This window comes from Solanum tuberosum, unplaced genomic scaffold (assembly GCF_000226075.1).
Source record: "Solanum tuberosum cultivar DM 1-3 516 R44 unplaced genomic scaffold, SolTub_3.0 scf00272, whole genome shotgun sequence".
Taxonomy (NCBI): Eukaryota; Viridiplantae; Streptophyta; class Magnoliopsida; order Solanales; family Solanaceae; genus Solanum; species Solanum tuberosum.
Window position 1 is genome coordinate 470147 of NW_006239194.1, and position 24141 is coordinate 494287.

Below are 24141 nucleotides of genomic sequence, written 5' to 3' on the forward strand. Positions count from 1 at the left end.
TATATATATATATATATATATATATATATATTCTCTAAAAGAATATATGCTATGATATTTATATGCTTCCTTGACTAAATAGTGAAATCTAAGAATATGAATTTATACGTAAAGTTCACTAAAATTACAATCAATATAAAATGTCACTAATGAAACTTATGTTTCCTATTTTCACTGGATAAGACATATTCCCTCATTTTTCAAGAAATTTGTTTTTCCAGAAAAAAAAGATTCCCAAAATTTTGACCAACCGAAACACGAAAAATTGATGATTTAGAGACAAGTTAGGCAAGGACAAATAATGCAAGAATTGTAATAGAGATTCGTAAGGTAAGGACTATAATACAAGAACCATTTCTTGTTGAATGTTTAGTTTGATATATTACAAATTTGAATACACATTCCTGCATAACTTGTGCAACTAGTATTATTTATGAAGAACTAGATGCACTTCACCAAGTCCACACAGTCCAAACTTACATGAATTTAAGGACGGCCTGTCCAAAAGCAATACCAAGAAAAGTTGCAATCGCGATGCCAAAAATACCAGCAAGAATGCCCGGAACAACCATGGAAATCCACCCTTTGGCGGTGGCCATTCCACAAGCTGTTGTCGGGCCTCCTACGTTTGCATTTGATGCTATAAGCAATTCTTTCAGTTCAAGTTGGAGCAGTTTCCCAACTCCAAGTATCACGGCCAGATGGACTGCAATCTGGATAAATGCAAACAGAAATATACTGGGCGCGGTATTGAGAACGTTTGATATGCTACCACCACTGGCACCAATGAATGTAAAAAATACCTATTACACAAGATGATAAGAGAACAAGTTAGATCAATCTTTGCCGCAAAATACTACAAGGAAAAAGTTTGTGCTACTATAAACATAGAGAAAAAATTGTTTTACACGAAGGGAAAATGTGATCGCAAACCATAAGGGTAAGTTTGGATTTCCCTTTTCTAAATAACAGATTCAGATTTTTCTCTCTATGAACATAAATCTGTAAGAGAACCGTGCGAACTTACAAATGCAGTTATTTTAAACGTTGGAACTAAGTTTCTCAAACTTATCTAAAAGAGCCTGTTTGGATGGGCTTTTAACTTATGACTTATTTTTGTTATTTTAGCTTAAATACAACTGCTTAAAAGCACTTCTAAAAAATTTCGTCAACACTACAAGACTGCTTAAAAGCACCTAAAATAAGCCAATCCAAATAGGCTCTAATTTAGATTTACATGTGCCACCAAGGCCATCCACAGACCAATATAGTTAAAAGTGCCATCCTGAATTAATCTTAAATGTCTATGGTGTGCTCTTGCAGCTTTGTCTTCATTGCGCAAATTATACACACAATAGGTTTAGGTTACTCTGGGCAAAAACATGCAACATCGAAGAAATTAATTAAATAGGGTATGAAAAAGAGTGTCTAAGTTTGTGTTCATTACAGTTTAGCAGTGCAAGAAACTCAAGGCAGATATTTGAATTTACTTATACTTGGTAGAACATGTAAAGTTAAAAAAAAAGTGAAGTCTGACAACGTTCAAATAGCATTTTACATCCACATATAAATATTGTGGGAACTTTTATTTGAGAAGGTATATTGTAGGAACTAACCTGCATCAGTATCAGTGCCATAGCTTCACCAGACGGCGCAAGGTAGGCAAATTGACTGGGAAATGAAGTTGCTAGAATGACAACAATAGCTGTAATAGTGGGAAGTAGACCTCCTTGAATACCAAAATGCTTAGTCAAAAGTTCTCCAGCTTTGCATATAGCAAAGGACACAGCAAGAGCAGTAGCAGTCTGCAGTACAGGTAGCTTGTTGCCAGATTCTGAGTCAACCTTGTCATCTGAAAAGAGTTCCACGTATTTTTTATATATTTTTGGAAAAGGTAACAGAATTTTTCATAAATAACTCTTAGCACAAAGAACACAAAAGTTGCAATGCAAAAGAATAAAAAACATAGCCTCGTGCCTGTTACATGGCTCCAATGATGTATATCAGAGAATTCATATCTTCTACAAAAGCTTTGTTACACCAAAAGTGAAATAAAAATATACAATTCATCTTCTACAAAAAGCTTGGGGAACCATGAGGTCTCAGGTTTAAATCCCAGCAGAGGCAAAAACTATTAGAACATTGTTAACTACTGCTTCTTCGGTATTCCTTACTGTTACTACTTTATTTTACTGCATAGGTTGTTATTATGTTTCCACTATTTTAGGAGTTCAATATTTTATTTCCTTGATCTCAGGTTAGGTTCCACCGTAGGAGGAGGTCTCTCACAGAGACTGTTATTTCTTTGTGTATACATATCAATTTTTTTCATCTTTTGCTTCATCTTGCTCAATTAATTATATGGTATCAGAGCTCAAGTCTTAACCCTCCCGAGTTTTTTTTTCTATCCTCTGACTACCACCACAGACTCACTCTTAACATGCCTGAGAACATATGGAATGCGGACTCCACCACTTGCAGCAACTCTAACGTTGTTGTTCAGTTTAATCCTGTGTTGCAGCGGCCAATAAAGCTTGTTGGCAGCCATAACTTTGCTACATTGAAATCCCAGATTTCCACGCTCAACACTAGGTGATTTTTCCCATCTGTCGGTGGACAGAGTTACCCGGTACCTCTTGCTACATGTTCGTGGTGGGAGGTGGCAGGTATCCCGTGGAATTAGTCGAGGTGCGCGCAAGCTGGCCCGGACACTACGGTTATCAATTTTTTTTTGTACAATTCATCTTTATCTTCTGCTCATAGTTAACTATATATTCATAACACCTTGAGTTTCTATCCTCCATATGTCCACTAGATGCAGGCTGGGATGCTACTCCCACCCTTTTTTTCTGCCTCATCACATCTCCTGGATCATGCTAACATTTCAGCAGTCTACTTGGGCGTTTTCCAACTCAGACCTTTCATACTCTGCAAGAGTTTCCACTATCTGTTGGTAACATGACAGTACAAAAAGAGGTGGATATTTGTTCCATCCTCTCTTCCACACAAAAAACACCTTGAGCACAGCTGAGTTCCTCTGTTCATAAGGTTATCACGTGTCAACACAACCTCTTTTACCACTAGCCAGCGAAAAACAAGCTACTTTGAAGGGTATTTACCCTCCAGATATGCTTCAGTGCCAAGTATCAGAGAAAATCCCTTTATTGATTCTTCCCCAGAGCAGTCTATCATCTTGCTTAGGGGTTTCATTGACTGAGAAAATCTGAGATTTCCCCTGGTTCACACGAAGACTAAAAATGAATAACGGCTTCAAAGACGGAAAGAATCAGCCTCAGGTGTCTAACCAGTTCCACTTCAGCATCACAGAAAATCAATGAGTCATCAGCATGTAGAAGATGTGTAATCTCCAGGCTGCTCTTCTCATTGTTCAGCACCCTGAAATCCTTCAAATGTCCCCTGAGATTTGCCCTCTTTATCATATAAATCTTTCCCTGATGAATGATCACCTTGCCTTAATCTCTTTGTGATTGTACCAGCGTTAAAGGAATCCACCTTATCCATTTGCTGCAAAACCTTATGTCCTTCAAGATTTTAAAAAAGAAGTCCTAGTTAATACAATCAAAAGCCTTTTCAATGTCTAATTTGCATAAGATCCCTGGATTTCCTCTCAAAATGTTGCTATGAATGCAGCATTCATAATGTCTACCTTTGAAGGACAATTGTTGATTGTCAACCAACTTTTGGATAACCTTCTTCAGTCTCTCTGTCAGTACCTTCGCAATAATCTTGTACAAATTTCCTACTAGGCTAATAGGTATTTCAGATAAATAACAAATCATTCTACTACTTGGAAAGGGAATAAAATTTCAACATAACCATACATCAAGTGTCTTTGATTTGAGTTTTTTATTCTGAAGATTCATAAAGAGTTCCAGGCATTTTAAACTTTACTATTATGACAGCGATGGAACAGCAAATAGAAAACAATAATTAGCAGGTGAAGGAATATTTCATCATTTGAACTGGTGTACGTACCAGTGGCAGATTGAGTAGCCTCAGCAGGTATTTTAGAAGTCAATGCAAACAATGTTGTGAAGTATACTGCACAAATAAGATTATCAGCAGCCAATCCAGAAGCAACAACTGATGGTGATGTCTGCAGAGCTTCAGAAATAGCCACATAGTTGACAGCTGAAAGAGAGTTGGCAATCTTTTCAGTCATTGATAAAATGAATGAACAAAATGTCAAATTGTAGATAACTCAGTATGTAGAATAACTGTCTTCCAGAGAAAAATAATAACCATCACAATCACTGAGTCAGACATCATTAAATGGCGTCAAGTTTGCTATATTTCCCACAGTTTTTTTATCCTCCATTAGCTACGTCAACTACTGTAAAAGGCTGTCAAAGAGTAACTTTCATGATGAAATAGAATTTTCTTTTATGTGGATACATTGGGTCTTTGTTTTTAAAGAGGCAGCAAGATGTTATAAAAGTCTTTATCAATAAAGAGGTTAGAATATATTCTAAAACAAGCTAGACGAGGCTACCAACTTGAAACCGAGAACAGAACCGTTTCTGAATCAAGTATAAAGATCCAAAGTTGAAACTGACATCATCTTTAGATTGTACAATGTTCCCAACTAAGTTTCATGAATGCTCAAGAAGATAAAAAAAAAAATCTATTTCAGACCAACAATTAGAAGAAATGTTACTGAAATGTCACAGGTAACCTTCTAGGAGTATCAATCGGAAAAGATACCGCTCATGCTCAATGTGACACTTACAACCTCCAATTATAAAGTAGGTTGCAGTGTTGACATTCATTATAAAAGAAGATTTGAAACTTAAATCCATGTCAACCATTAACAGATCATACACCCATGAGAAGCCAACTGGTTGTTTTTTCAACACTTTGGATTTACAGGAACTCCAGGATCAAGGTATAGTGCTTTGTCACGAAAGTTAGTGAGAAAAAGCTTGCATAAGGAGGATTGGAAAATACAGATGTAAAAGGATGATCCTAAATAAAAATTGTACAAGACCACAGAGCAAACAAGAGTCTATGAATTTACCTCCACCTATGTGTCTTCCCATAAGAGCGGCAGCTATCTTCCAGCCATCTTGACCAAGTGATCGCATCGGAACTATGCAAAAAGCCACCACAGTCCCAATAGTAGTTGCAACTGTCAAAGCAAAAAGGAAAAGAACCAATTAGGAAACAGAAAAAACTACAGCTCTTGAGGAGAGAAACTATATGTAACAACCCAACCCCTTGTTTTGACTTTTGAGTATTAGCACCCTATTCCTTGATTTGATACTTCCAGTGGGTTCATATGATGTTTTAGGACTTGTTGTAAAGTTCGGTTTGGGACCCGAGGGGTTCAGCGGTGTTTCGGCACTAGTGCAGATTTTCCACTGGTACAGTGTGCATCGTGCTCTTAGCTAGTCCTAGAAACTTGAAACAAATTTTGATCTAGCCTTCTCCCGTCCTATCGACGGGTGCCTATGCTTTTGGTCAAGCAGTCCTATCTGCACAGGGCTTATGGATTAGTCTAGTGCTCCCAACCATGAGGGCCTAGTGTACATACGTGCTTGATATCATTAGATACCTGCTATGGTTATTTATAGACTGAGATGTGCACTATTTTCTTTCATGCATTCTATTGTTGAAGACTTGCTCATCGGGGTATGAGGGAGGAGCGGATCGATGATCTTACTGGGTCCTTGTGACTCATACTCATACCTACTGCTCTATGCAGATTCGCTATCCCAATACATACTTGATCTACTTCAAGGCATTCGCCGTCCGGAGCTTCAGCTGAGCCGACCACATCTGTTCGTGCTGGCGTTTGTCTAATTTATTTCATTACATTTCTGTTTTTGGATTGCATCCCTAGATCTTTTGCACCCGGATTCTATTAGATGCCCCTTGACTGTGTCTGTTGGGTTATGGTTGGTTCTAGATTGTGTATCGACTATTTTTACTTATGTTGTTAAGATCTAGTCTCTCATCTAGAGTATGCTTCCATTTTGGTTTAATCGTATATGAAAGAGTGAATAGTAGTGGTTCGGCTAGTGGGCAGCAGCTTGTTAGGTACCTGTCGCGGCTCATGAAAATGGGTTGTGACGACTGATATATCTGTGCTTCTCGATATTCAGACGATGAAAATAACAAAATTACATAGTCTAGTCAGAAGTTAGGCATCACAATTATACCAAAAAGATGTCAGATATTTTGATTTTTGATTATTTTTTTCCGAAAAGATTTAAGGATATATGATAATTTTCATTACCGTAGGAGGCCTTAAAGCGCTCCACTTCACTTGGCTCTGGGGACCTCTATGTTTCACTGTCCCACATAAGTATAATCCAAAATAAGTAAGGTGAACCCAGCAAAGTGGAATAGCACAAGGATGATGGTCTGTTCACAGAAGGAAATCTGATTGCTCTAGTTAAACTTATCAAAAATGCTGGTAAGAGTAGAATACTCAAAATTTGTAATTACCTATTACCTGCATGGTACTAGCCAGTTCAATAAGATCTACCTGATCAATAGAAAAGAGTAAAGCACCAAAATTTTGCAACAAAGTCTAACTCCCCTCTTTTTGTCAAGTAGCATCAGGTTGATGAATCTCGTGTTCTAAGCTAGTATCTTGGGAGCAGATTATTTCATCCTTTCTCCGCATAAATAACAACCTGTAGCTTCTAGTACTTTTTAACTGGCAAGTGTCCTCATGTTAGCTTTTTCCAAACTAATCTAAGAACTGTGCCAAGTTCTTAACAGAGATCTTTAAAGACGCATAAATATTTAAGGAGAAATTTGCGTTATGTATAAGCAACATGAAGAATGCTGAAAAAGATGGAAGCTTGGTTTATTGGCATACCAGACACAAGGTCATAAGGCAAATCTGCTTTTCAATGGGATATAGTGTTTGGTTCCCATACCTGTTGAAATGATACCATTGATTACAACGTTACCCAGCATATACGTAAGATATTTCAGTATCTCTGGTAGTAAGCATCAACTGATTTATGTTATAGAGGTTAGGTTTCCTGGACTTCAGAGAGAAGCCTTTCAAATTGTAGATGTAGTAGACAAACCTAACATCACATTGCTTTAACTTTAAGTGTTACTGAAGATTATTGACAATATCATTTTCCTGGTAGAATTAACTAAATTCTAATGTGTTAATGAACAAAACTAGACATCAAAGTTGTATTTTGTATAGAGGGAGGGAGATTTGATGGAGGAGAAGGACTTCCCTTGTTTCCTCTTTTTTGGACGAAAAATACAAGGGAAAGAAGTTTACTGGATTTGATATATATCCTTTATAGATTCTACCCTATTTATAAGCCTTGCTCTTGTTTCCTATCCTCATTTAGCTATTGAAAGAAAGAATAAACAAGTCTGTGAACCATTCTAAGGATAAAATTTGAACTGATCATTCCAGCAGATATGCCATAAGTTGTTCTGAAAATATGAAGCAGGCCATTACCTGATCCAAGCAAAAAGGCCAAGAGCAGTGTTCCAGTGGACTTCAATACTCTACGCATATCAGCTCTAAACAACAGCAAGGGAACAGCAAGTGGAAGCAAGAATCCTGTCACGATTTTATATGCTGGAGCTTCACTAGCTATAATGCCCAAGTTACTTGCTGCTAGACCAACCAGTACACTTACTAGTGAACCACTTAGTGCAGCCCCAACCTTGGTCTTCTCCGACCTTCAATTTTCATAAGAACAAGCTGCATATAACTATAAAATCTGAAACTTCAAGTCTTTCGTCCATGATTGTAAAAAAAAGTACTCTCTCTGTCCCAACTTCTGTGGCACTTTTCGTTATCTTTGAACCTAAGTTGTATTAGATCATCTCAATATTTTAAAATTAAAATCCTAAGTACCAAAAAACTTCCTTGTAAACTAAGGCTAAGCCACGCTCAATAGCAAGAAGCTAGTGACTTCTTTCAGGTCATTAACTAGAACTTGCACTTATTAGTCATTTCAGAAAAAACATAGGCAACACACTATCTATATTAAGGGGCCTTTTCAATTCAATCCCCCCATTGCTTTAAGGCAGTCAAATATAAATACTCTTTGTTAGCTCTTGTGCCTCTCAAAAAACTATACCATAAATATTACTCCCACTCCTAGTGTCTTACTTTCCATTTTGATCTGTTCCAAAAAGAGTGCATTTTTCGATTTGCTAAGTTTTCCAATTCCAATATTGCAAGTTTAGGACCCCAAAAATCTAAGATCACAGGATTCAAAAATCTCATTTGTAAGTTGCGAAAAGATGAAAAAATATACTTAAAATGTTAGGTTAAAGTTCACATAGTTCAAATCTCGAAAAAACAAAAAATGTAACACAAATTGGACAGGAATAATACACACACATGGATGAGTGAGTTGATTACCAAATGCCAAAAGCGCCGGTAGCGAAGAGAACAGTCCAAGTTCCCCATTGATCTTGCGGAGAAATAATGGGAAAATTCAATTGAGATCTGATAGTAGTAACAGAGCGATTCAACTTCCTGGTGGAGTTCTTAGGGAAATCCAGTGGTTTGAATTTGTCAATGTCCTTCGACAATAACATCGGGTGTTGAAGTATTGAATTGCTAGTCGAAGAAGTAGCTGCCGATGCATTTTTCCGGCGAGAGGAACACGACGCCGGCGATGGAATGTATGGATTGTGTAGAAATAAAAGTTGTTTTAATGCCATTAGTGAGGAATTTTGGCAATGGGATTATAATCTCCCGCGGGTAATATAAGCTTAGTTTGGAGTGATGGTTTAATACATAAGCACTATATAAGTAGTACTTAATTTCTTAGGGACACTATACAAATTGGATGCAAATGTTTATTTAAATTGGATCGAACCCAATATAATTGGGATACTTACATAAATATACTATATTAAAAAAAATGTTTACTATCTTTAGCAATAATATTTTTTTTCTCTTGATCACCTTTAATATATTTATAATACAATTTTAATATATATTACAAAGAACAATTTATTATTCACATACTATAATACAAGTTTTATTGATGGATTATACATTTATCACACATTTTAATACACTTATAATACAATGTGTCAATTTCTTACCAAACAAACATAATCTATTTAAGAAAAACAGTTATAATACATATATATTGCATACATAATTCAATTTTAATACATATTGCAGATTTAACATAGTTTTGATGTGTATTGCTATAAATGGTAATAAATAAAAAAATATCGCTAAAATCAATAATTATTTATTAAAAGATACTCATCCAAGTAATTTTTTCTATATTTTTAATGTGATCGGACCCACAACTCAACCTATTTATCCACTCCTCCCTTGTTGTATTCACTAAACCACTATTTATTCATCCTTTATATCATCAGAGTTGGGGCAGAGCTAAGTGTGGGTTCGTGGTTTCGGACGAACCAATAGTTTTTTTGTTTAGAAAATTAAATATATATATACTAGTGAACCCCTAACAAATTGATTGACGGCTCTATGGTAAGAAAGGGGTATGGAAATGTTAATGCATACATTAAAAGCCCTTGCATCACTAATATTTTTATGTATTAGTAATGCACACCTTAATACACAATAGAGTGTATAAGTAATTTAAGAGTTTGGGAACTATATATTCCTTTATAGTTATTAAGAGTAATGGGTTGTGAGTGGAGAATATTGAAATGAGATACAAACAAGGGGTTGAATATATATGTAAACTAAACTCTAGATAATTACCTTGCGTGAAATTCACACCTATAGTAATTTGTATTTTAATATTACATCATAGAGTGTGCAACTAAAATATAGAATCGTAGATTCTTACGTAACGATTGTACTATGAGCTTATCCTAACTGGTCATTGACTTGACCCTGGTTCCATTTCAGGTCTCTGCAAACAAGACAAACCTTACCAGACACAATCAAACATTTGATCCGAGGGCATCCTCAAGACATCACGATTAATATGTCTTCTTCTCACCATGTATCATATATTAATTCGTCTAACTGTTGAGTCGAAATTTTACCCCATCTAATAACATGTTTTCTAATTTATTTTTACTTCTGAAATCATAACATGATTTCAAATATTCTTCCCTACAACCAAATAAACTCCAGCTCCTTAAATTCAAAATAATAGTTAAGACTATTTTGGTTTTTTTTCCCAATTATAAATGCCTCACCTTACACACTAGCTTTACCAAATAAGGAAGCCACCGCTTGTCGTTCAACTACCAAAGCTAATTATAAAACGCAGCGAAACAGTATAAAAGCGTGACGTAAAAAACAAACAACAAATCATATGTCTCCACGTCATTACCACATAACACGTGTCATCTTATTACTTGTCCTTCACCATAATATACTGAAACTCCTTGTTATTTTATCTTACTTTGCTATTTTCAGATTATTTTTTTGCTTCCAAAAGCTATTACAAAACCTATCTTTATCTCATAAAAAAAAAAAGAGGCGATAAAGAAATAAAAAACCTAATTATTTTTAATAATGTATTCATACAGATAAATTTTTTATATACATTGGAACAATCGGAGAGAAATCTGATTTTTTTTATTTTTTGTTGTTGTTGGGAGGAATTTGAGAAGAATCGGAGAAAAATCTGATTTTTTAAAATTTTTTGTGGTTTTTGGAATTGGTATATTTGGAATCTGCATGAGCGAGGCGGTGGGAGAAGAATTGTTGTTGTTGAGGGGAATTTGATTTTTTGGCGCAACATGTCTGCTGTGGTGTGCGGTAAGAGATCCAATTTTTTTGAAGATTTGCAGTCATCGCCGTCTCCGCCGCCGGTCCCGAAGAGGATCCGTTGTTCTCCGTCTTCGTTTTCTCCGCCGCCATCCTTCTCGACTCCGTCGGTGATCGATCATCTCATATCGGTGTTCCCTGATATGGACAAACAGGTTTCCTTTTTCTTTTTTTTATTTTAAATTAAAGTAATTTAATGATTTTAGAGTGATTATTTGTTTGGAATTTCTGTTTGTTTCTGTCAGACTCTGTTCGCGGCAATCGATAGTCACATATCGGTTTTTGCTCATTCGCTGATATAGACAAAAATATTTGATTAATTAGAGTAATTTTTTGTTTTGGAAGTTTGAGCTGTACAAGAAATCACTCTGTTTATCTTTATTTGTTGTACTGGACTGGAAATGTTGAAAAGACAGATAAAGAAAAGAATGCTCATTTGATGATTACAATGAATTTTTAAAAGTTTATAGGAGGTGCAAATTCATTTGGACCAGACAGGTTTCCTTATTTGAAATCCCTTTTCTAAGTGATTCAGTAATTACAGTGCAATTCATTCGAGTTTCAGCGTTTTGGCTTGGAAACCTCTACGTGGAACATAAAAGAGGATTGATTGTATGTATAGTTATTCTATTTGATTTAGCTTTTGATTTGGCAGGTGATAGTTTTTTAGTGAAATTTTGGGAGTTCCAAGGTCATTAAGTATTTCTCAGTGCAATTCATTTGTACGAACAGTTTTTTTCTTTGATTGTTTTGGAATTTTGGCTGTAAATATCCTTTCTTTGCAATGGAGTGCATCTCTAGGTTAAATTCTAGCCTTTTCATGGTAAAAAAAGTCTGATCAAGAAAAGTTGTAGGAAATTATGCCATAGAACCGGATATCTAGATCATAGAAATGTGGGCAGGAACTAAAGCTAGCTTCTACAAATCAACGCTATCAAAACCTAAAACCAACAACCTCATAGGTTTTTTTTTAAAAAAAAATAGAACCACAAAGTTAGATCCATCAATGATATCACTAAATGAAAACCATCGGACAACATACCATTTTTGGATCAATCGGAATGGATAGAAATCCCCTTAAAACAAAACAATGATTGTGAATTTCAAATCCAAGTATCAATATTAGTAGAAGAAATTGGAAAGAATTTCCAAAAAAGCTAGGAATCATCGATTGAAGAAAAAGTAACGACTCTAGTAGGAATCAGATGAAATGTGTTCCTCAATAATTTATACCTACACTCTATAAGGTAACAAGGCTTTGGATTAGGTTAACGTCAACATACAAATTATAAATGACACCCATCAAGAATAAGTTGGAAAATGTGCACCTCTTTAATTCTTTTAGAAGTTCTTTATTGGAATTTTGGTCATCTTTGACTATCTTTATTGTTGTTTTGGATTGGAAATGTTTAAAAGACAAAGAGAGCTCATGTGATAATTACAATGAATTTTTTAAAGTTTCTAGGAGGTGCAAATTCATTTGGACCAGACTCCCTTGTTTGCAATCCCTTTATTAAGTGATTCAACAATTACACTGCCATTCATTTGGGTTTCAGCTTGTGGTTTGGAATCCTCTAGTTGGAACTTTCTTTGTTTAATTTGTAGTATGAGGCCTGAAAGGTTTAGTTGGCTGACAAAATAGGGTTGATTGTATATATAGTTATTCCGTTTGATTTAGCTTTTGATGTGATAGAAATGTTACATGTGAGCTTTGATTTTGCTAGAGAGAGTGGAGCATTTTTCGGATGCTCTATCAAAAAAAGAGGGAGCACTTCAATGCTGATTCAATTTCCTAAATTCTGAACTAGTGAAATGTAACGTTGGTCATAAGTTACACAATTATGCTGTTGAACTTATAAAAAACAGTTATGCAGTTGAAGTAAGTGTACTCAACATCATTTTTCTTGGATAATTACTCGACAATCCTATTTTTTATGACCTTGGTGTCCGGGCCTACTTTCGCGCACCTCGACTAATTCCACGGGATATCTTTCACCTCCCACCAGCAACATATACCATGTAACTCTGTCCACCAAGGCTAGGAAAGATGAGAATAATCAATGGATGCGTGTCGAATTCTCCAAAAGTACTTTACTTTTGGAGAATCCAACAAGGGTGTGGCATCAAAAGTGAAGAGTCCGCTCAACTTAGGAATCACCTAGTGTATTTTTGTCTCCGCTAAGTTTTGAACCTGAGACCTTAGGGTTCTCAACCACTTCATTGACCACTAGCCCACACCGTTGGGTGCTCTCAAAAATTCTCATAGTTCAACAGTTTTGATTCTGAGGCGCAATAACAACCTCCATTTCAAATTCCCTTATGTTTTAATTCAACTGGTATCAGAACCCGCATTATGCGCGGACGATATTAATAAATTATAATCTTGCCTGTTTGACCATATTTAATTGGTATTATTAGTTCGAGTTCACAACTTATCCTTAGCGTAACAATATATCAATCTATGATTATTTACTGATAATAGAAAACACAATTGCTTATTGGTATGGATACATGTGTTCTCTTTCCTTGAAATTTCATTTTTTTTTTATTATTATTATTATTATAGTTTAAAAAAATCAGTAATAATAAATTAAAAAAATAAGTAAACTTGGTGCATGGTGTAAAGGAAATTCTTCCACTTTTAGTACCAGCACATCTATTTCTAATAAAGATCAAGTAAGGAACTCACTTGTATGCACTTAACTAATTCTCCAATAATTTTAACTTCTACAATTTACAAGGCAAATCATCAAATTTATCTTGTTGTGGCTGCCTTGCCAACACATTGCTTGGCCTATTTATAGGAAATTCTTATTTTTAGGAAATTAAATAGATATGCATCATCTAAAATTAGATTATAGTTGCAACTTGCAATCATGCCAATTAGGTTGATAGTACTTCTGATCTTCTTGTATTTGTGGTGGGTGCTTCCCCTTTAAGATTGGCATTACGATGATTACTAGTTTAATCTTATATTAGTTGGTAAAAACTCTAGTCACTATTATGCTTTCTTTTCACAACTTTTCCATGTGAGGTATCTTTGGTCTTATGGGTGTTTATTTCAAAAAACCCATTTGGAGTTTCATGTTTCTATGATGGAATAGTGAAGAAGGTAAGTAAGAGGGAATGGAGGGCAACATCAGAAGGAAAAATGCATCTTGACACCCAAGGGTGTGGCCTAACGGTGGATGAAAACCATAGAAGATCAGGGTTCGAGTCCATAGTGATTTCATCCCATTTGCCTAAGCTTTGGTAGATAGAATTACACGGTATCTTTGCTGGCGGGAGATAACAAGCAATCAGTGGAATAGTCGAGGTGTACGTGAGTTGGTAAATAGTTGCTTTACTTGGTTACTGGCATAAAAGACTGTCCATATATAGGTCAACTTAACTGGAAGGGGTTATTGGCTATGTTCCAGATGTTATTTAATTGGGGAGCAAGCAGAGACAATCAACTGTCTCTCTCTATACTGCGAATGGGTAGATAAATTGTGGAAAATATTCATCAAAAATAGGGGAATTGGATAGGTAATGCCAAAAAGTACACTGGATGTTTTAGTAGGGTAGATTGCCCCATCAGAAAGAGATGGATTATTGTCCCAACATGCATTTGGAGAATATGGGAAGGAAAAAATCAGAGATGCTTTGAAGATAAAGGATGCTCTATCCTGACGTTGTAGATGAAGTCTTGTCCTTTATTACTTTTGATGTAAACAAGTATATATAGGAGAGGCAAAATATATTTTTAATGTTTTAGATTACATTACAATTTTATAGGCGAGGAGGTAGGATACCCCTTGAAACTCTAAAAGTTTTGGTTTGACCACACAACTTGTGCAGTCAACTTTATGTATAAAAACTTCACCATTCTAAAAAATAAAATAATGATGACTACAAGTCTCGTATGAAAATTGTAAAATAACCATGGGAGTCTTATTCAAAAGAGTTTTATGCTTGACCTAAGTTGCTTGACTTGAGTGTGGGTATCTAATACATGTACAAATCCAAAGGTTGGATTCATGATTCATCATCACATAAATTTTAGGATTCAAGGAATGAATCTGAGTGTGGATACGGGTGCTAGCATACAACTTCAACAACAACACCATACCTGGTGTAATCTCATAAGTGGAGTCTAAGGAGGGTGGAGTGTATGCAACCTTTTTCCTACCTTGTGAAGTTAGGGAAGTTGTGTTTCCCATTGACGCTCGACTCAAGTAAAACATATAAAAAACAAGTATGTAAAGTATATATCTTGATTAATCAAAGCTATTGACTAAAACTAACAAAATTAAATTCCTTATGTCATAAGATACAATAACAACCCAGTGTGATCCCACAAGTGGGGTACGGGGAGGGTGGTGTTTACACAACTTTACCTCTACCTTGTGAAGGAAGAGAGACATTTTTATTAATAAAATATCTCAAATAATAGCAAACATTCTTCATGGTCATAGATGACAATCAATCAGTACTTTTCGGTCATAGATGTAGTCAAAGCACCTAAGGTAAGTTGACCGAATCTTGTGTGGATCCACAATTACACCCCTACCGTCTCATGTCAACACAAGTGCGACAAGGATTTTGAAGAGTACGAGCAACATAGTGTGTTGACAATATGAACAATTAGGCGGTAAAGTTATTAGTGCAAGAGTTGTAATCTCCTTTATTATTAGTTTTTGTCGTTTTTTTCCTAAGACCAAACCATGAAAGGACAACTTTCATGAAATCATTCAACATCTGATTCTAACCAAAAAAAAAGAAAGGGAATTAGGGGGAAGGGAGAGCGAATTTTCTACAATAGTTGTAGACTGTAGTGAAGTTAGTGGTCTTCTTATTATTTGATCTATTTGTCTTGTGCAAGGAGAACTGTAAAAACTTGTACTTGTACCGTGTTAGAACATTCCATGATGGAAGTCACTCGATCAGGTTCATTATATCTTTTGTTTAGTGTTTTAGAATTGATGAAATCCTGTAAGAAATTGCTCACCCGCCAACTCTAGTTTCAAATACACATTGTATGATTAATAAAGAACAAAAAGGGACATCTTTGCAAACACCAATGACATAGCATTAGTTTTGTGAAGGTCGGTGCTTCCTCAAAGAGAGAAAAAAGGCCTTTGCTCTGGTAACGTAATAAGGTTTTGTAGTATCTAAAAATATTGCAAAAACTTATTGTTACAATACTCCAAATACCTTTCAACTTTTGAAAGAATTCTTACCCCCAAAAAGAGGAACTTATAAAAGAACTAAAGAGGTGCACATTTTCCAGCTTATTCTTAATAGGTGTCATTTACAATTTGTATGTTGACTTTAGCCTAATCCAAAGCCTTGTTACCTTATAAAGTGTAGGTATAAATTATTAAGAAACACATTTCATCTAAGTCCTACTAGAGTTGTTACTTATTCTTCAATTGATGATTCCTAGTTTTTTCAGAAGTTTTTTCCAATTTCTTCTACTAATATTGATACGTGGATTTGAAATTCACAATCATTGTTTTGTTTTATGTGGATTTCTATCCATTCCGATTGATCCAAAAATGGTATGTTGTCTAATGGTTTTCATCTAGTGATATCATTGATGGATCTAATTTTGTGGTTCTACTTTTTAAAAAAAATACTCCCTTCGTTTCAAAAAGAATGACCTCATTTCCTTTTTAGTCTGTTTCAAAAAGAATGACCTCTTTCTTTTTTTGGTAACATTTTAATTTCAGCTTTCCACGTGGCATGTTTAAGACCACAAGATTAAAGGACAATTTGGTACATTTGACATAACTTTAATTTAGGACCATAAGATTCAAAAGTCTTTTTTATTTTCTTAAACTCCGTGCCAAGTCAAACTAGACCATTCTTTGTGAAACGGAGGGAGTAATCTATGGGGTTGTTGGTTTTAGGTTTTGATAGGATTGATTTGTAGAAGCTAGTTTTAGTTTCCGGTTACATTTCTATGATCTAGATATCTAATTGTATGGCATATTTTTGTATAGCTTTTCTTGATCAGACTTTCTTTATCCTGTAAAGGGAGAATTTAACCTTGAGATGCACTTTTTTTAGTTGCTTGAGAGAGCTCTGGATGAATGTGGTGATCTGGATTCTGCCATCAAAAGATTAAATGAGCTTCGCTTGGGGTCTGCTGAGAATTTGGGGCCCCTCCCAGGAAGATCTGATGCTACCCAGGACAACGGCATTCCGATCTTAACTCAAGGTAAACATCAGTATTTAGTTTGATTCTTATTTCCGATGTTTCATTTTTTCCCTCTTCGAATCTTTTTTGACTGGAACTTGGGGAATGACTTCAAGTAGGTTCTCTTGTGACATCCTTTGTTTGTGTGCAATAATCATGTGCTATCTAAAAATCATTGCAGAACAAGATAATTGTGCAATTGAGATTTCTCTTCTTTTTGTTTTTTTCTTGTGGTAAGTGATCATGTGACTCGAGTTATATACACGTGTCAATTATTTTGTATTTTTTTTGTAGTTTGTATGAATTATAATTCGCTTCCTCTAGATGTTTGTTAAGTAGTACTGTAGTATACATTATCCAGTGAATTTATGTGACGTTTTCATTGATCAATCTAATACCCTGTTCCTTTCTTGTCCAATCTGATGTGTGTTTGTTTTTTTCACATGGTTGAAAATGTATGTTAGTATCCTGGCAGAGCACTCCTCGTGCTATTTTTGTGTATCACAATTCTATGCCAATTTTTTATCTCGTGCAGGCTTAACAACTGCTTACCATTTTTACCAGAAGTGTCACGTAGCTAGTGTTTTCTGCACCCTTTAATTGGAGAATTTAGTCGACTGTGGTCAACGTTTTCTGACTTATTTGCTCGATTCTGTTTCACAAATTTAGTACTTCCACAGTTGTTTATGGTAAATTTCTGCACTACTTTATTACTTACCGACTTTGGTGCATATTTATTGAATTTAAGGCATTACTTAATTATTTACTCTTGGTTGTGGTGGAGAAGCGGTTGTATAGAAATGTAAAGAAAATAATGAGTAGTTATTTTAAAATATCTTTTCTTTGCTTGTATTTGACTTGTCAAAATGTTGATATGGCAATCAGAGTCCCTTGAAGCCCAACATAGTTGTTCATTTATTAATATGGGTTTGTTGTCATGAGTTATCTCTTTAGTTGATTTTAAGAGAAATGTCTTGTTTCTTTAAAGCACTTTACTTTCACCAAATTGCCTTACTGTAAGACCCTGACACCGGACTGAAACGTGTGTTTGCCCCGGACACTTGTTTTCTCAATTGAGTGAGCTGAGGCCATGGATGTTCCACTACTTATTTTGTGCTTCGAGACCCTGTTGAGAAAGATGGGGGACCTGAAAAGTTCTGAAGTTAACCCGCTGCTACAATGAAATAAAACTGCGACCGGTATTGCCTTATTACATGCTTTTACTGAAATGATGAGTGATGTCCCCCTGAGCTCCCTTTCTGTTGATACTTTTACCATTTTTCTTTTGGTGTATCAGTACATTTGTGGGATGTTTTTGAAGTTCACTAGCTCAGGGTCTCTTTATACTGGTAGTCCCCTTACACATTTTGGTGCAGGTAATGGTGGGCCCACACCATGCTCATCTGTAGCAAAAGAACTGTACAGGATGGAGCGTACTGAATGGGTGGAGCTGTTTGTTAGAGAGATGACGAGTGCCTCAAATATAGATGATGCTAAATCCCGTGCTTCACTAGCTCTTGAGGCCTTTGAGAAGTCCATTTGTGCCCGTGCAACAGAGGCAGCAGCTCGAAATTTCCAGCAGGTAGTTCAGAACTGTTTGACTTTATCTCGTCTGAGAACACTTTGCTCTCTGTTTTCTTCTTTGTTTTTCTATTTTTATTGTCATGCCATTGATGACTGGGTTCAGCTGGTGTAATCTGTTGTTTTATTTGCTTCATCAGTCTCTCACTTGATATGGGCACGGTATTTTTTGGAGGTCCTCAATAGGATGTAGATGTTGAGAAGCAACATCAATTGTTGCATAAAAATATGGAAAGCAGACACACAATGAGATTCAAGTAGTGTTTTACGCAGAATGTAAAGCAAAACATCAATTGATGTTTAGATGGTTCTGTTACCTTTCTTAAAAAAAAAAAAAAGTTTCAATGGTCGAGGAATTAATGTTTGATGGTCTAGCTATTAGTATAGATCAGTAGTGTTCTTTCCTTATGGCTACTCTTCTCCCCTCCTTTCCCCTCACCCCAACAAGCAAGCCCCAAATATCAGTGTTTGTTAGGATTGGGGCTGTAGATGCACTGTTATTCCAGGCTAATGATCTTATTTTGGTAGGCCACCTCTACCTCATTCTCTTTAAATTTTGTGGACTTAAAAGATGGTACTCTGACTTTCTTAGTGTTGGCTTTTGACATCAAAAGACTTGCCATTTCTGAAAAAGAAGTGTTATTCCATATCTCTACATTTATAGTTACGCTTCCTCAAGGTGAAATATCTATACATTTATTGTTATGTAATTATTCAGGAACACATAATGCTCAAACAGCAGGTAGAAGATCTTCTACAAGAAAATAATATTTTGAAGCGAGCATTTGCTGTTCAACATGAGCGTCAGAAAGAGTTTGAAGATAGAGGGAATGAGGTGAATCAGCTGAAGCAGATGGTGGCTCAGTATCAGGAGCAGCTGAGAACGCTTGAGGTCAGATTACCCTCTTCAAATTTATTACATGTTTTATACTATATGGGAACAAAGATAAAAATTAGAAAAGAGATATGAGGACTAAAATCTGGTTGTCAAGCATGCTTCAAACTATAGAAAGAGGAATGGCGGGACCAGGATTTTCATTAGGGTGATTCAAAAATATCAACAGGCAAGTAAGTACACAAAGAAGCCAAAGGGATTCAGCACGTACTAATATATATAAAAAATAAGTTTAACCCCTTGTATGTATATAGTAATTTTCTGCCGAAGGGGTTTGGAACCTTACCCCTACCTGGCCCCCCCGCCGCCGCGATCTCTGTCTTTCCAACATAGAAACTTTATTGTTAAAGAGATAGTTGTACTCATGTGTATTTAGATGCCGCATATAAATGTTTGAAGTGTGAAAGTCTTCAGTTCCCTCATGCCATTTCTCATGTATGACAAAGTGATTGCCCTTTTCTGTTGTGATCAGGTCAATAACTATGCACTGACGATGCATCTCAAGCAGGCGCAACAAGGGAACTCTATCCCCGGGCGTTTCCATCCCGATGTCTTTTAATGTGTATTATGCCCTCATTAATGGATAGGATAGCAATAGTCATGTCCTACCATAGCTATAAGCAACACATAATTTTTGGGATGATACTTGGCCAGAATATGTGTTTTCTTGTTGAAGCCACCTGGTGCTGTTATAAGCCAAAGGGTAGCTATAGTATCAAAGTAAGTAATTAGACATGGTTTTACTTGCTTTTCTGTTGGTACTTCAAATTAGACAATTGAGTTTATACTTTTCTGGTCTTTTATTAGTGATAAGAAACTATTTGACTTATAATTAGCATTCTGTTAGATTATGTTTTAATTCGATATACTCGGCTCTGTTGCAACAACAACAATATACCCAGTGTAATTCTACAAGCGGGATATTATGTTCTATTGCATATGTTAGGTAGTTGAAATGACCTCCTAGCTCCAACTCCTTTACGGTCCCAGTTGTAGTTGTCCTCTGCGGAACACATCCACCTTCTTTTCCCCTTAAAACTTACGAAGTTTTTGTGTGTATTCTCAAGCGTCTATTACTATAAGTTAATTACATAAATTATGCTACCTCCTTTGATTATAAACATTAGCTTCAATTTAAACAAGCATGAGGCTTAACAATTTGTGAAGGCTAATGTGAATACTTGGAGGATATGACACATTTAAGTGGTTAACTTAATTACGTAACGAGTGCTCAAGAATACACAATTTTTTAATTGAAAGTGTGTAATAGGAACACTTCATTACGTTTTTAGGTGTTCAATCAAAGTAAAAATAATCTGAGTGCTTTAATAATAAAATTTACTGACAAGTTTAAGGATAGATGTTCTACTTTACCTAAAAACATTGTGTCCTTCAAAATTTGTGCTTTGTTTTAAAAGTTTAGTAGTTGAAATATCGCCTCAACTAATTATAGTTACAAGTGGTTTAGATTTCTTTATCGTGTGTGGGTGTTCCTAGATTTGAGATCCACATTAACACCAACTCAAACTCTTTTTTTAAACCATCATTATTGTATTTGTTACTCCATATCCACATTAACACCAACTCAAACATGTTTTCTTATTTTTTTATGTTTGGTAGACTAAATTTCTAATGAAAGTAGGGAAAACAATTTCTATAAATGACATTCTATGTTTACTGTATCTTCTCCACCCATCCAACACCTTCAATTCCTACCCCTTGGGCCTTGACCATTTCAACTCCGACACCCCCGAGGCTCCAATCGCTGCTCTTATAGTGTTTCGCTATATAACACATAAATTCTGGTGAGATAATTTGCATGATAAATGATTTGTCAAATTGGACTAGGTTTCTCTAGAGGCTTTTGACCCTTTAATCATACGGCAACTACAATTTCATTGAAAAGTTGAGATGACTTTGTGAAGACACAGAGAGACTTTGAAATGTCACAATCATATTAATAAGTCAAATGTTTTGTGGTTGCAAGTCATCAACTTGTGAGACTAGACTTGGTCTAGAATTTATATGATATGCCACCCAATAACTTCAATTGAGAACCAAGTATTTTCAAAGTCTACCTTTAAAGTCTCAGGTGAAATAAAGACAAATACTCCTCAATTTTCAACATAATGGTTACCGTTATGCTGAAATCATCCGCTGTTAAGTACCTGCATTGGAGCTTGACTAGGGAAATGTCTCCTACTAAGGATTTTTTTTCATACCCATAACTCGAACTCGAGATCTCTGATTAAAGAAGGAATAACTTCATCCACTGCACCATATCTTTTGGTGATACCGTTTGAGTATTTTTGGTTTTACCAAACTTTTAGTTATGAGACTTCTTCTGGTTTTCTTTTTATAGTGCCGTTAAAGAGTTGGAAAATTAAATATATACAAAGTCATCTTCTTTGATCAAATTTTTATCACAACAATAATAATATAGTCAGTCTAAGTCCTTGTCCGTATTATTACAAAAATAGAGAAGTTGTTTCAAATAAGCACTCGGCTTAAAAAAAAAAGTAACAAAAATACGAGAAACAACATATAGTAAAACCAAATTATTATCACGGTTCAAGTCATTTGTCAAAATGTTATGCTAAAAATTTCATAGCAACAAATTAGTAGCCATACCAAAACCTTAGCACTTGTCTATTCTACAATTGCATATGAAAAGTTGCAAGTATCAAGATCTACAATATGATTTTTTTGTCTAAATAAAGAACTTTACTTGAACATGAATTAACAAGTACCATAAGCAAAAAAAAAAAACAAATCAATTAATAAACAAACATATAGTGTGTCAGTACAACCATAAAACTTGTCTGCTCTGAAAACAACACAATCTGATCAAATACAGAACCACAAGTGTGATGATGCTTCTTAATTTTCTCTAATCCAACTAGTTAAAGAAAAAAAAACAAATAATCTTAGTTGACTTAACTAGACCTAGATCCAATCTTAAACTTAAGCAAATTCTAAGAGAAACAAAAGAAAAAGTAACTAACTACTATACAATCCCACTCAATGCAAGTTCTTTTTCCTATTTGTACAATCTTGAAGATTAGAAAAGTGAACCTTGCTCAAGTAGTTGATCACCTTCATCATTGACCAATACCTAGGTTGAGGGTTCAAATCACGCTAGAGGGTAAGTGAAAACATTAAGATTGACAGAGTCATGTTGAAGAGCAAGTGAAAACACTAAGACCAAAGGATTCGAGTCATGCTGAAGAGCAAATGAAAACACTAAGACCAAAGGATTCAAGTCATGCTGAAGAGCAAGTGAATACACTAAGACCAAAGGATTCGAGTCATGTGGAAGATAAATGAGAATACTTTTGATCATTCTGGGGTTGGGATGGAAAAAAAGAAGAAATATCACATGAATTGAGGGTTCAAGTCATGCTGGAGGGTAAGTGAAAACACTAAGGGTTGAGGGTAGAGAATAAGTGAAAACACTATTAATCATGCTGTGGTTGGGATGAAAAAAAAAGGATATCACGTGAATTGAGTGTTCAAGTCACGCTGGAGGGTAAGCGAGAACACTGGTGATTAATCTTGTAACATAATGGAATTTCCCCTTAAAATTGGAATAAGCCTTCCACCATTTTTCATCATCTTCTTAAATTCATCAAAATTCACCATTCCATCACCATCAACATCAACATTCCTAATCATTTCTTTACAATCATCTAATCTCTTACCTTGATTTAACCCCAAAGATGAAAGCACTTTACTCAATTCTTCCTCAGATATCAATCCATCTTTATCATAATCAAACACATCAAAAGCATCTTTCAAATCCCCCTCTTCCTCTTCCCCTTTCTCCACTCCCCCCTCTTCTTCACTAACAACTTTCTCAATTCCCAAAAAACTATGACAAAGTTCATAAAACTCATCAATATCAATCAATCCATCTTTATTAGAATCAACTTTTTCAACCATTTCAAGAATATCTCCATCTTCCATAAAAATCCCAATATTCTTAAGTGATTGTTTCAATTCTTGTTTTGTTATATACCCATCATTGTTCTTGTCAAATGTTGCAAAAATACCCCTCAACTCAAGTTTTGAGCTCTTCTTTTCAACCAAGATTGAATCTTTATTGACAAAAGGGGTTGTTGGGGTTAGGGTTTGAGGTTTAACAGAGAGGGAAAAGATCCAAGATTGAAACTTTTTAGTGGGAAAATTGAAAAGGGTTGTGATTAAACCAAGAATGAAGAGAAATGCTAAGAAGAGAAGGCTAATTGTCAACATTTTCTTGATTCTTGAGAGATTTCAATGGAACAGAACAATGAAAAAAATGGCTTCTTGAGTTGTTTTTGAGTAGTTTTGTAAAATGAAATTAAAATATGTAAAGAGAAAATATAACGCGTTTGTTTGGTGATTTTGCTTTAACTTTTATATTTATTATCATTAGTATATTTCCTCCGTCCCATTTGGTGTGACACAACTTAATTTGTTATTGGTATATTAAAGTAAAAAAAAAAAAAAAAAACTTTTGAAATTTATGATCGAAAACAATTTTTAAGGGTAAATGGTAGTTTAAAATTTATAATAAGATAATATTTTTTTTGGAACGAATTAAAAAGGAAAGTGTGTCACGTAAAATAGAGCGGTAGGAGTATTAATTTTTGAATGTTGATCCAAAAAAAAAACGCGTGAAATGGTAAATAAGTATAAATTATTTCAACTCTAAACGCGTTGCTTCCATCAATTTTGGAGAGTGATGGTAGTGGGTGG

The 24141-nt window shown here is 35.2% G+C and overlaps 3 protein-coding genes across 3 annotated transcripts; 1 reads left to right on the forward strand and 2 right to left on the reverse strand.

Moving 5' to 3' along the window:
• Positions 1-299: 299 nt before the first annotated feature.
• On the reverse strand, positions 300-8748 carry LOC102584987 (uncharacterized membrane protein YjcL). The gene is made up of 6 exons (XM_006358238.2): positions 8381-8748; positions 7463-7689; positions 5039-5149; positions 3997-4152; positions 1617-1852; positions 300-803 (listed from the first exon to the last, which is right to left on the reverse strand). Exons 1-6 carry the CDS (start codon positions 8683-8685, stop codon positions 477-479), a joined length of 1362 nt encoding a protein of 453 aa, XP_006358300.1. The 5' UTR covers positions 8686-8748; the 3' UTR covers positions 300-476.
• A 1750-nt stretch (positions 8749-10498) lies between these two features.
• On the forward strand, positions 10499-20239 carry LOC102585313 (uncharacterized). The gene is made up of 5 exons (XM_006358239.2): positions 10499-10896; positions 16796-16946; positions 18302-18507; positions 19225-19398; positions 19874-20239. The coding sequence occupies exons 1-5, from the start codon at positions 10714-10716 to the stop codon at positions 19958-19960; spliced, it is 801 nt and encodes a 266-aa protein (XP_006358301.1). The 5' UTR covers positions 10499-10713; the 3' UTR covers positions 19961-20239.
• A 1921-nt stretch (positions 20240-22160) lies between these two features.
• On the reverse strand, positions 22161-23762 carry LOC102585648 (calmodulin-like protein 3). The gene has a single exon (XM_006358240.2). It carries the CDS (start codon positions 23653-23655, stop codon positions 22951-22953), a length of 705 nt encoding a protein of 234 aa, XP_006358302.1. The 5' UTR covers positions 23656-23762; the 3' UTR covers positions 22161-22950.
• Between the last annotated feature and the right edge of the window lie 379 nt (positions 23763-24141).

Excerpts from the sequence above, each read along its gene's own strand:
- LOC102584987 (XM_006358238.2), bottom strand. The coding sequence starts at position 8,685 with ATGGCATTAAAACAACTTTTATTTCTACACAATCCATACATTCCATCG. Across the intron at positions 5,150-7,462 it reads GGCCTTTTTGCTTGGATCAG|TTGCAACTACTATTGGGACT; the intron begins GTAATGGCCTGC and ends TTGCTTTGACAG. Across the intron at positions 804-1,616 it reads TGGCACTGATACTGATGCAG|GTATTTTTTACATTCATTGG; the intron begins GTTAGTTCCTAC and ends CTTGTGTAATAG.
- LOC102585313 (XM_006358239.2), top strand. The coding sequence starts at position 10,714 with ATGTCTGCTGTGGTGTGCGGTAAGAGATCCAATTTTTTTGAAGATTTG. Across the intron at positions 16,947-18,301 it reads CATTCCGATCTTAACTCAAG|GTAATGGTGGGCCCACACCA; the intron begins GTAAACATCAGT and ends ATTTTGGTGCAG. Across the intron at positions 18,508-19,224 it reads CAGCTCGAAATTTCCAGCAG|GAACACATAATGCTCAAACA; the intron begins GTAGTTCAGAAC and ends GTAATTATTCAG.
- LOC102585648 (XM_006358240.2), bottom strand. The coding sequence starts at position 23,655 with ATGTTGACAATTAGCCTTCTCTTCTTAGCATTTCTCTTCATTCTTGGT.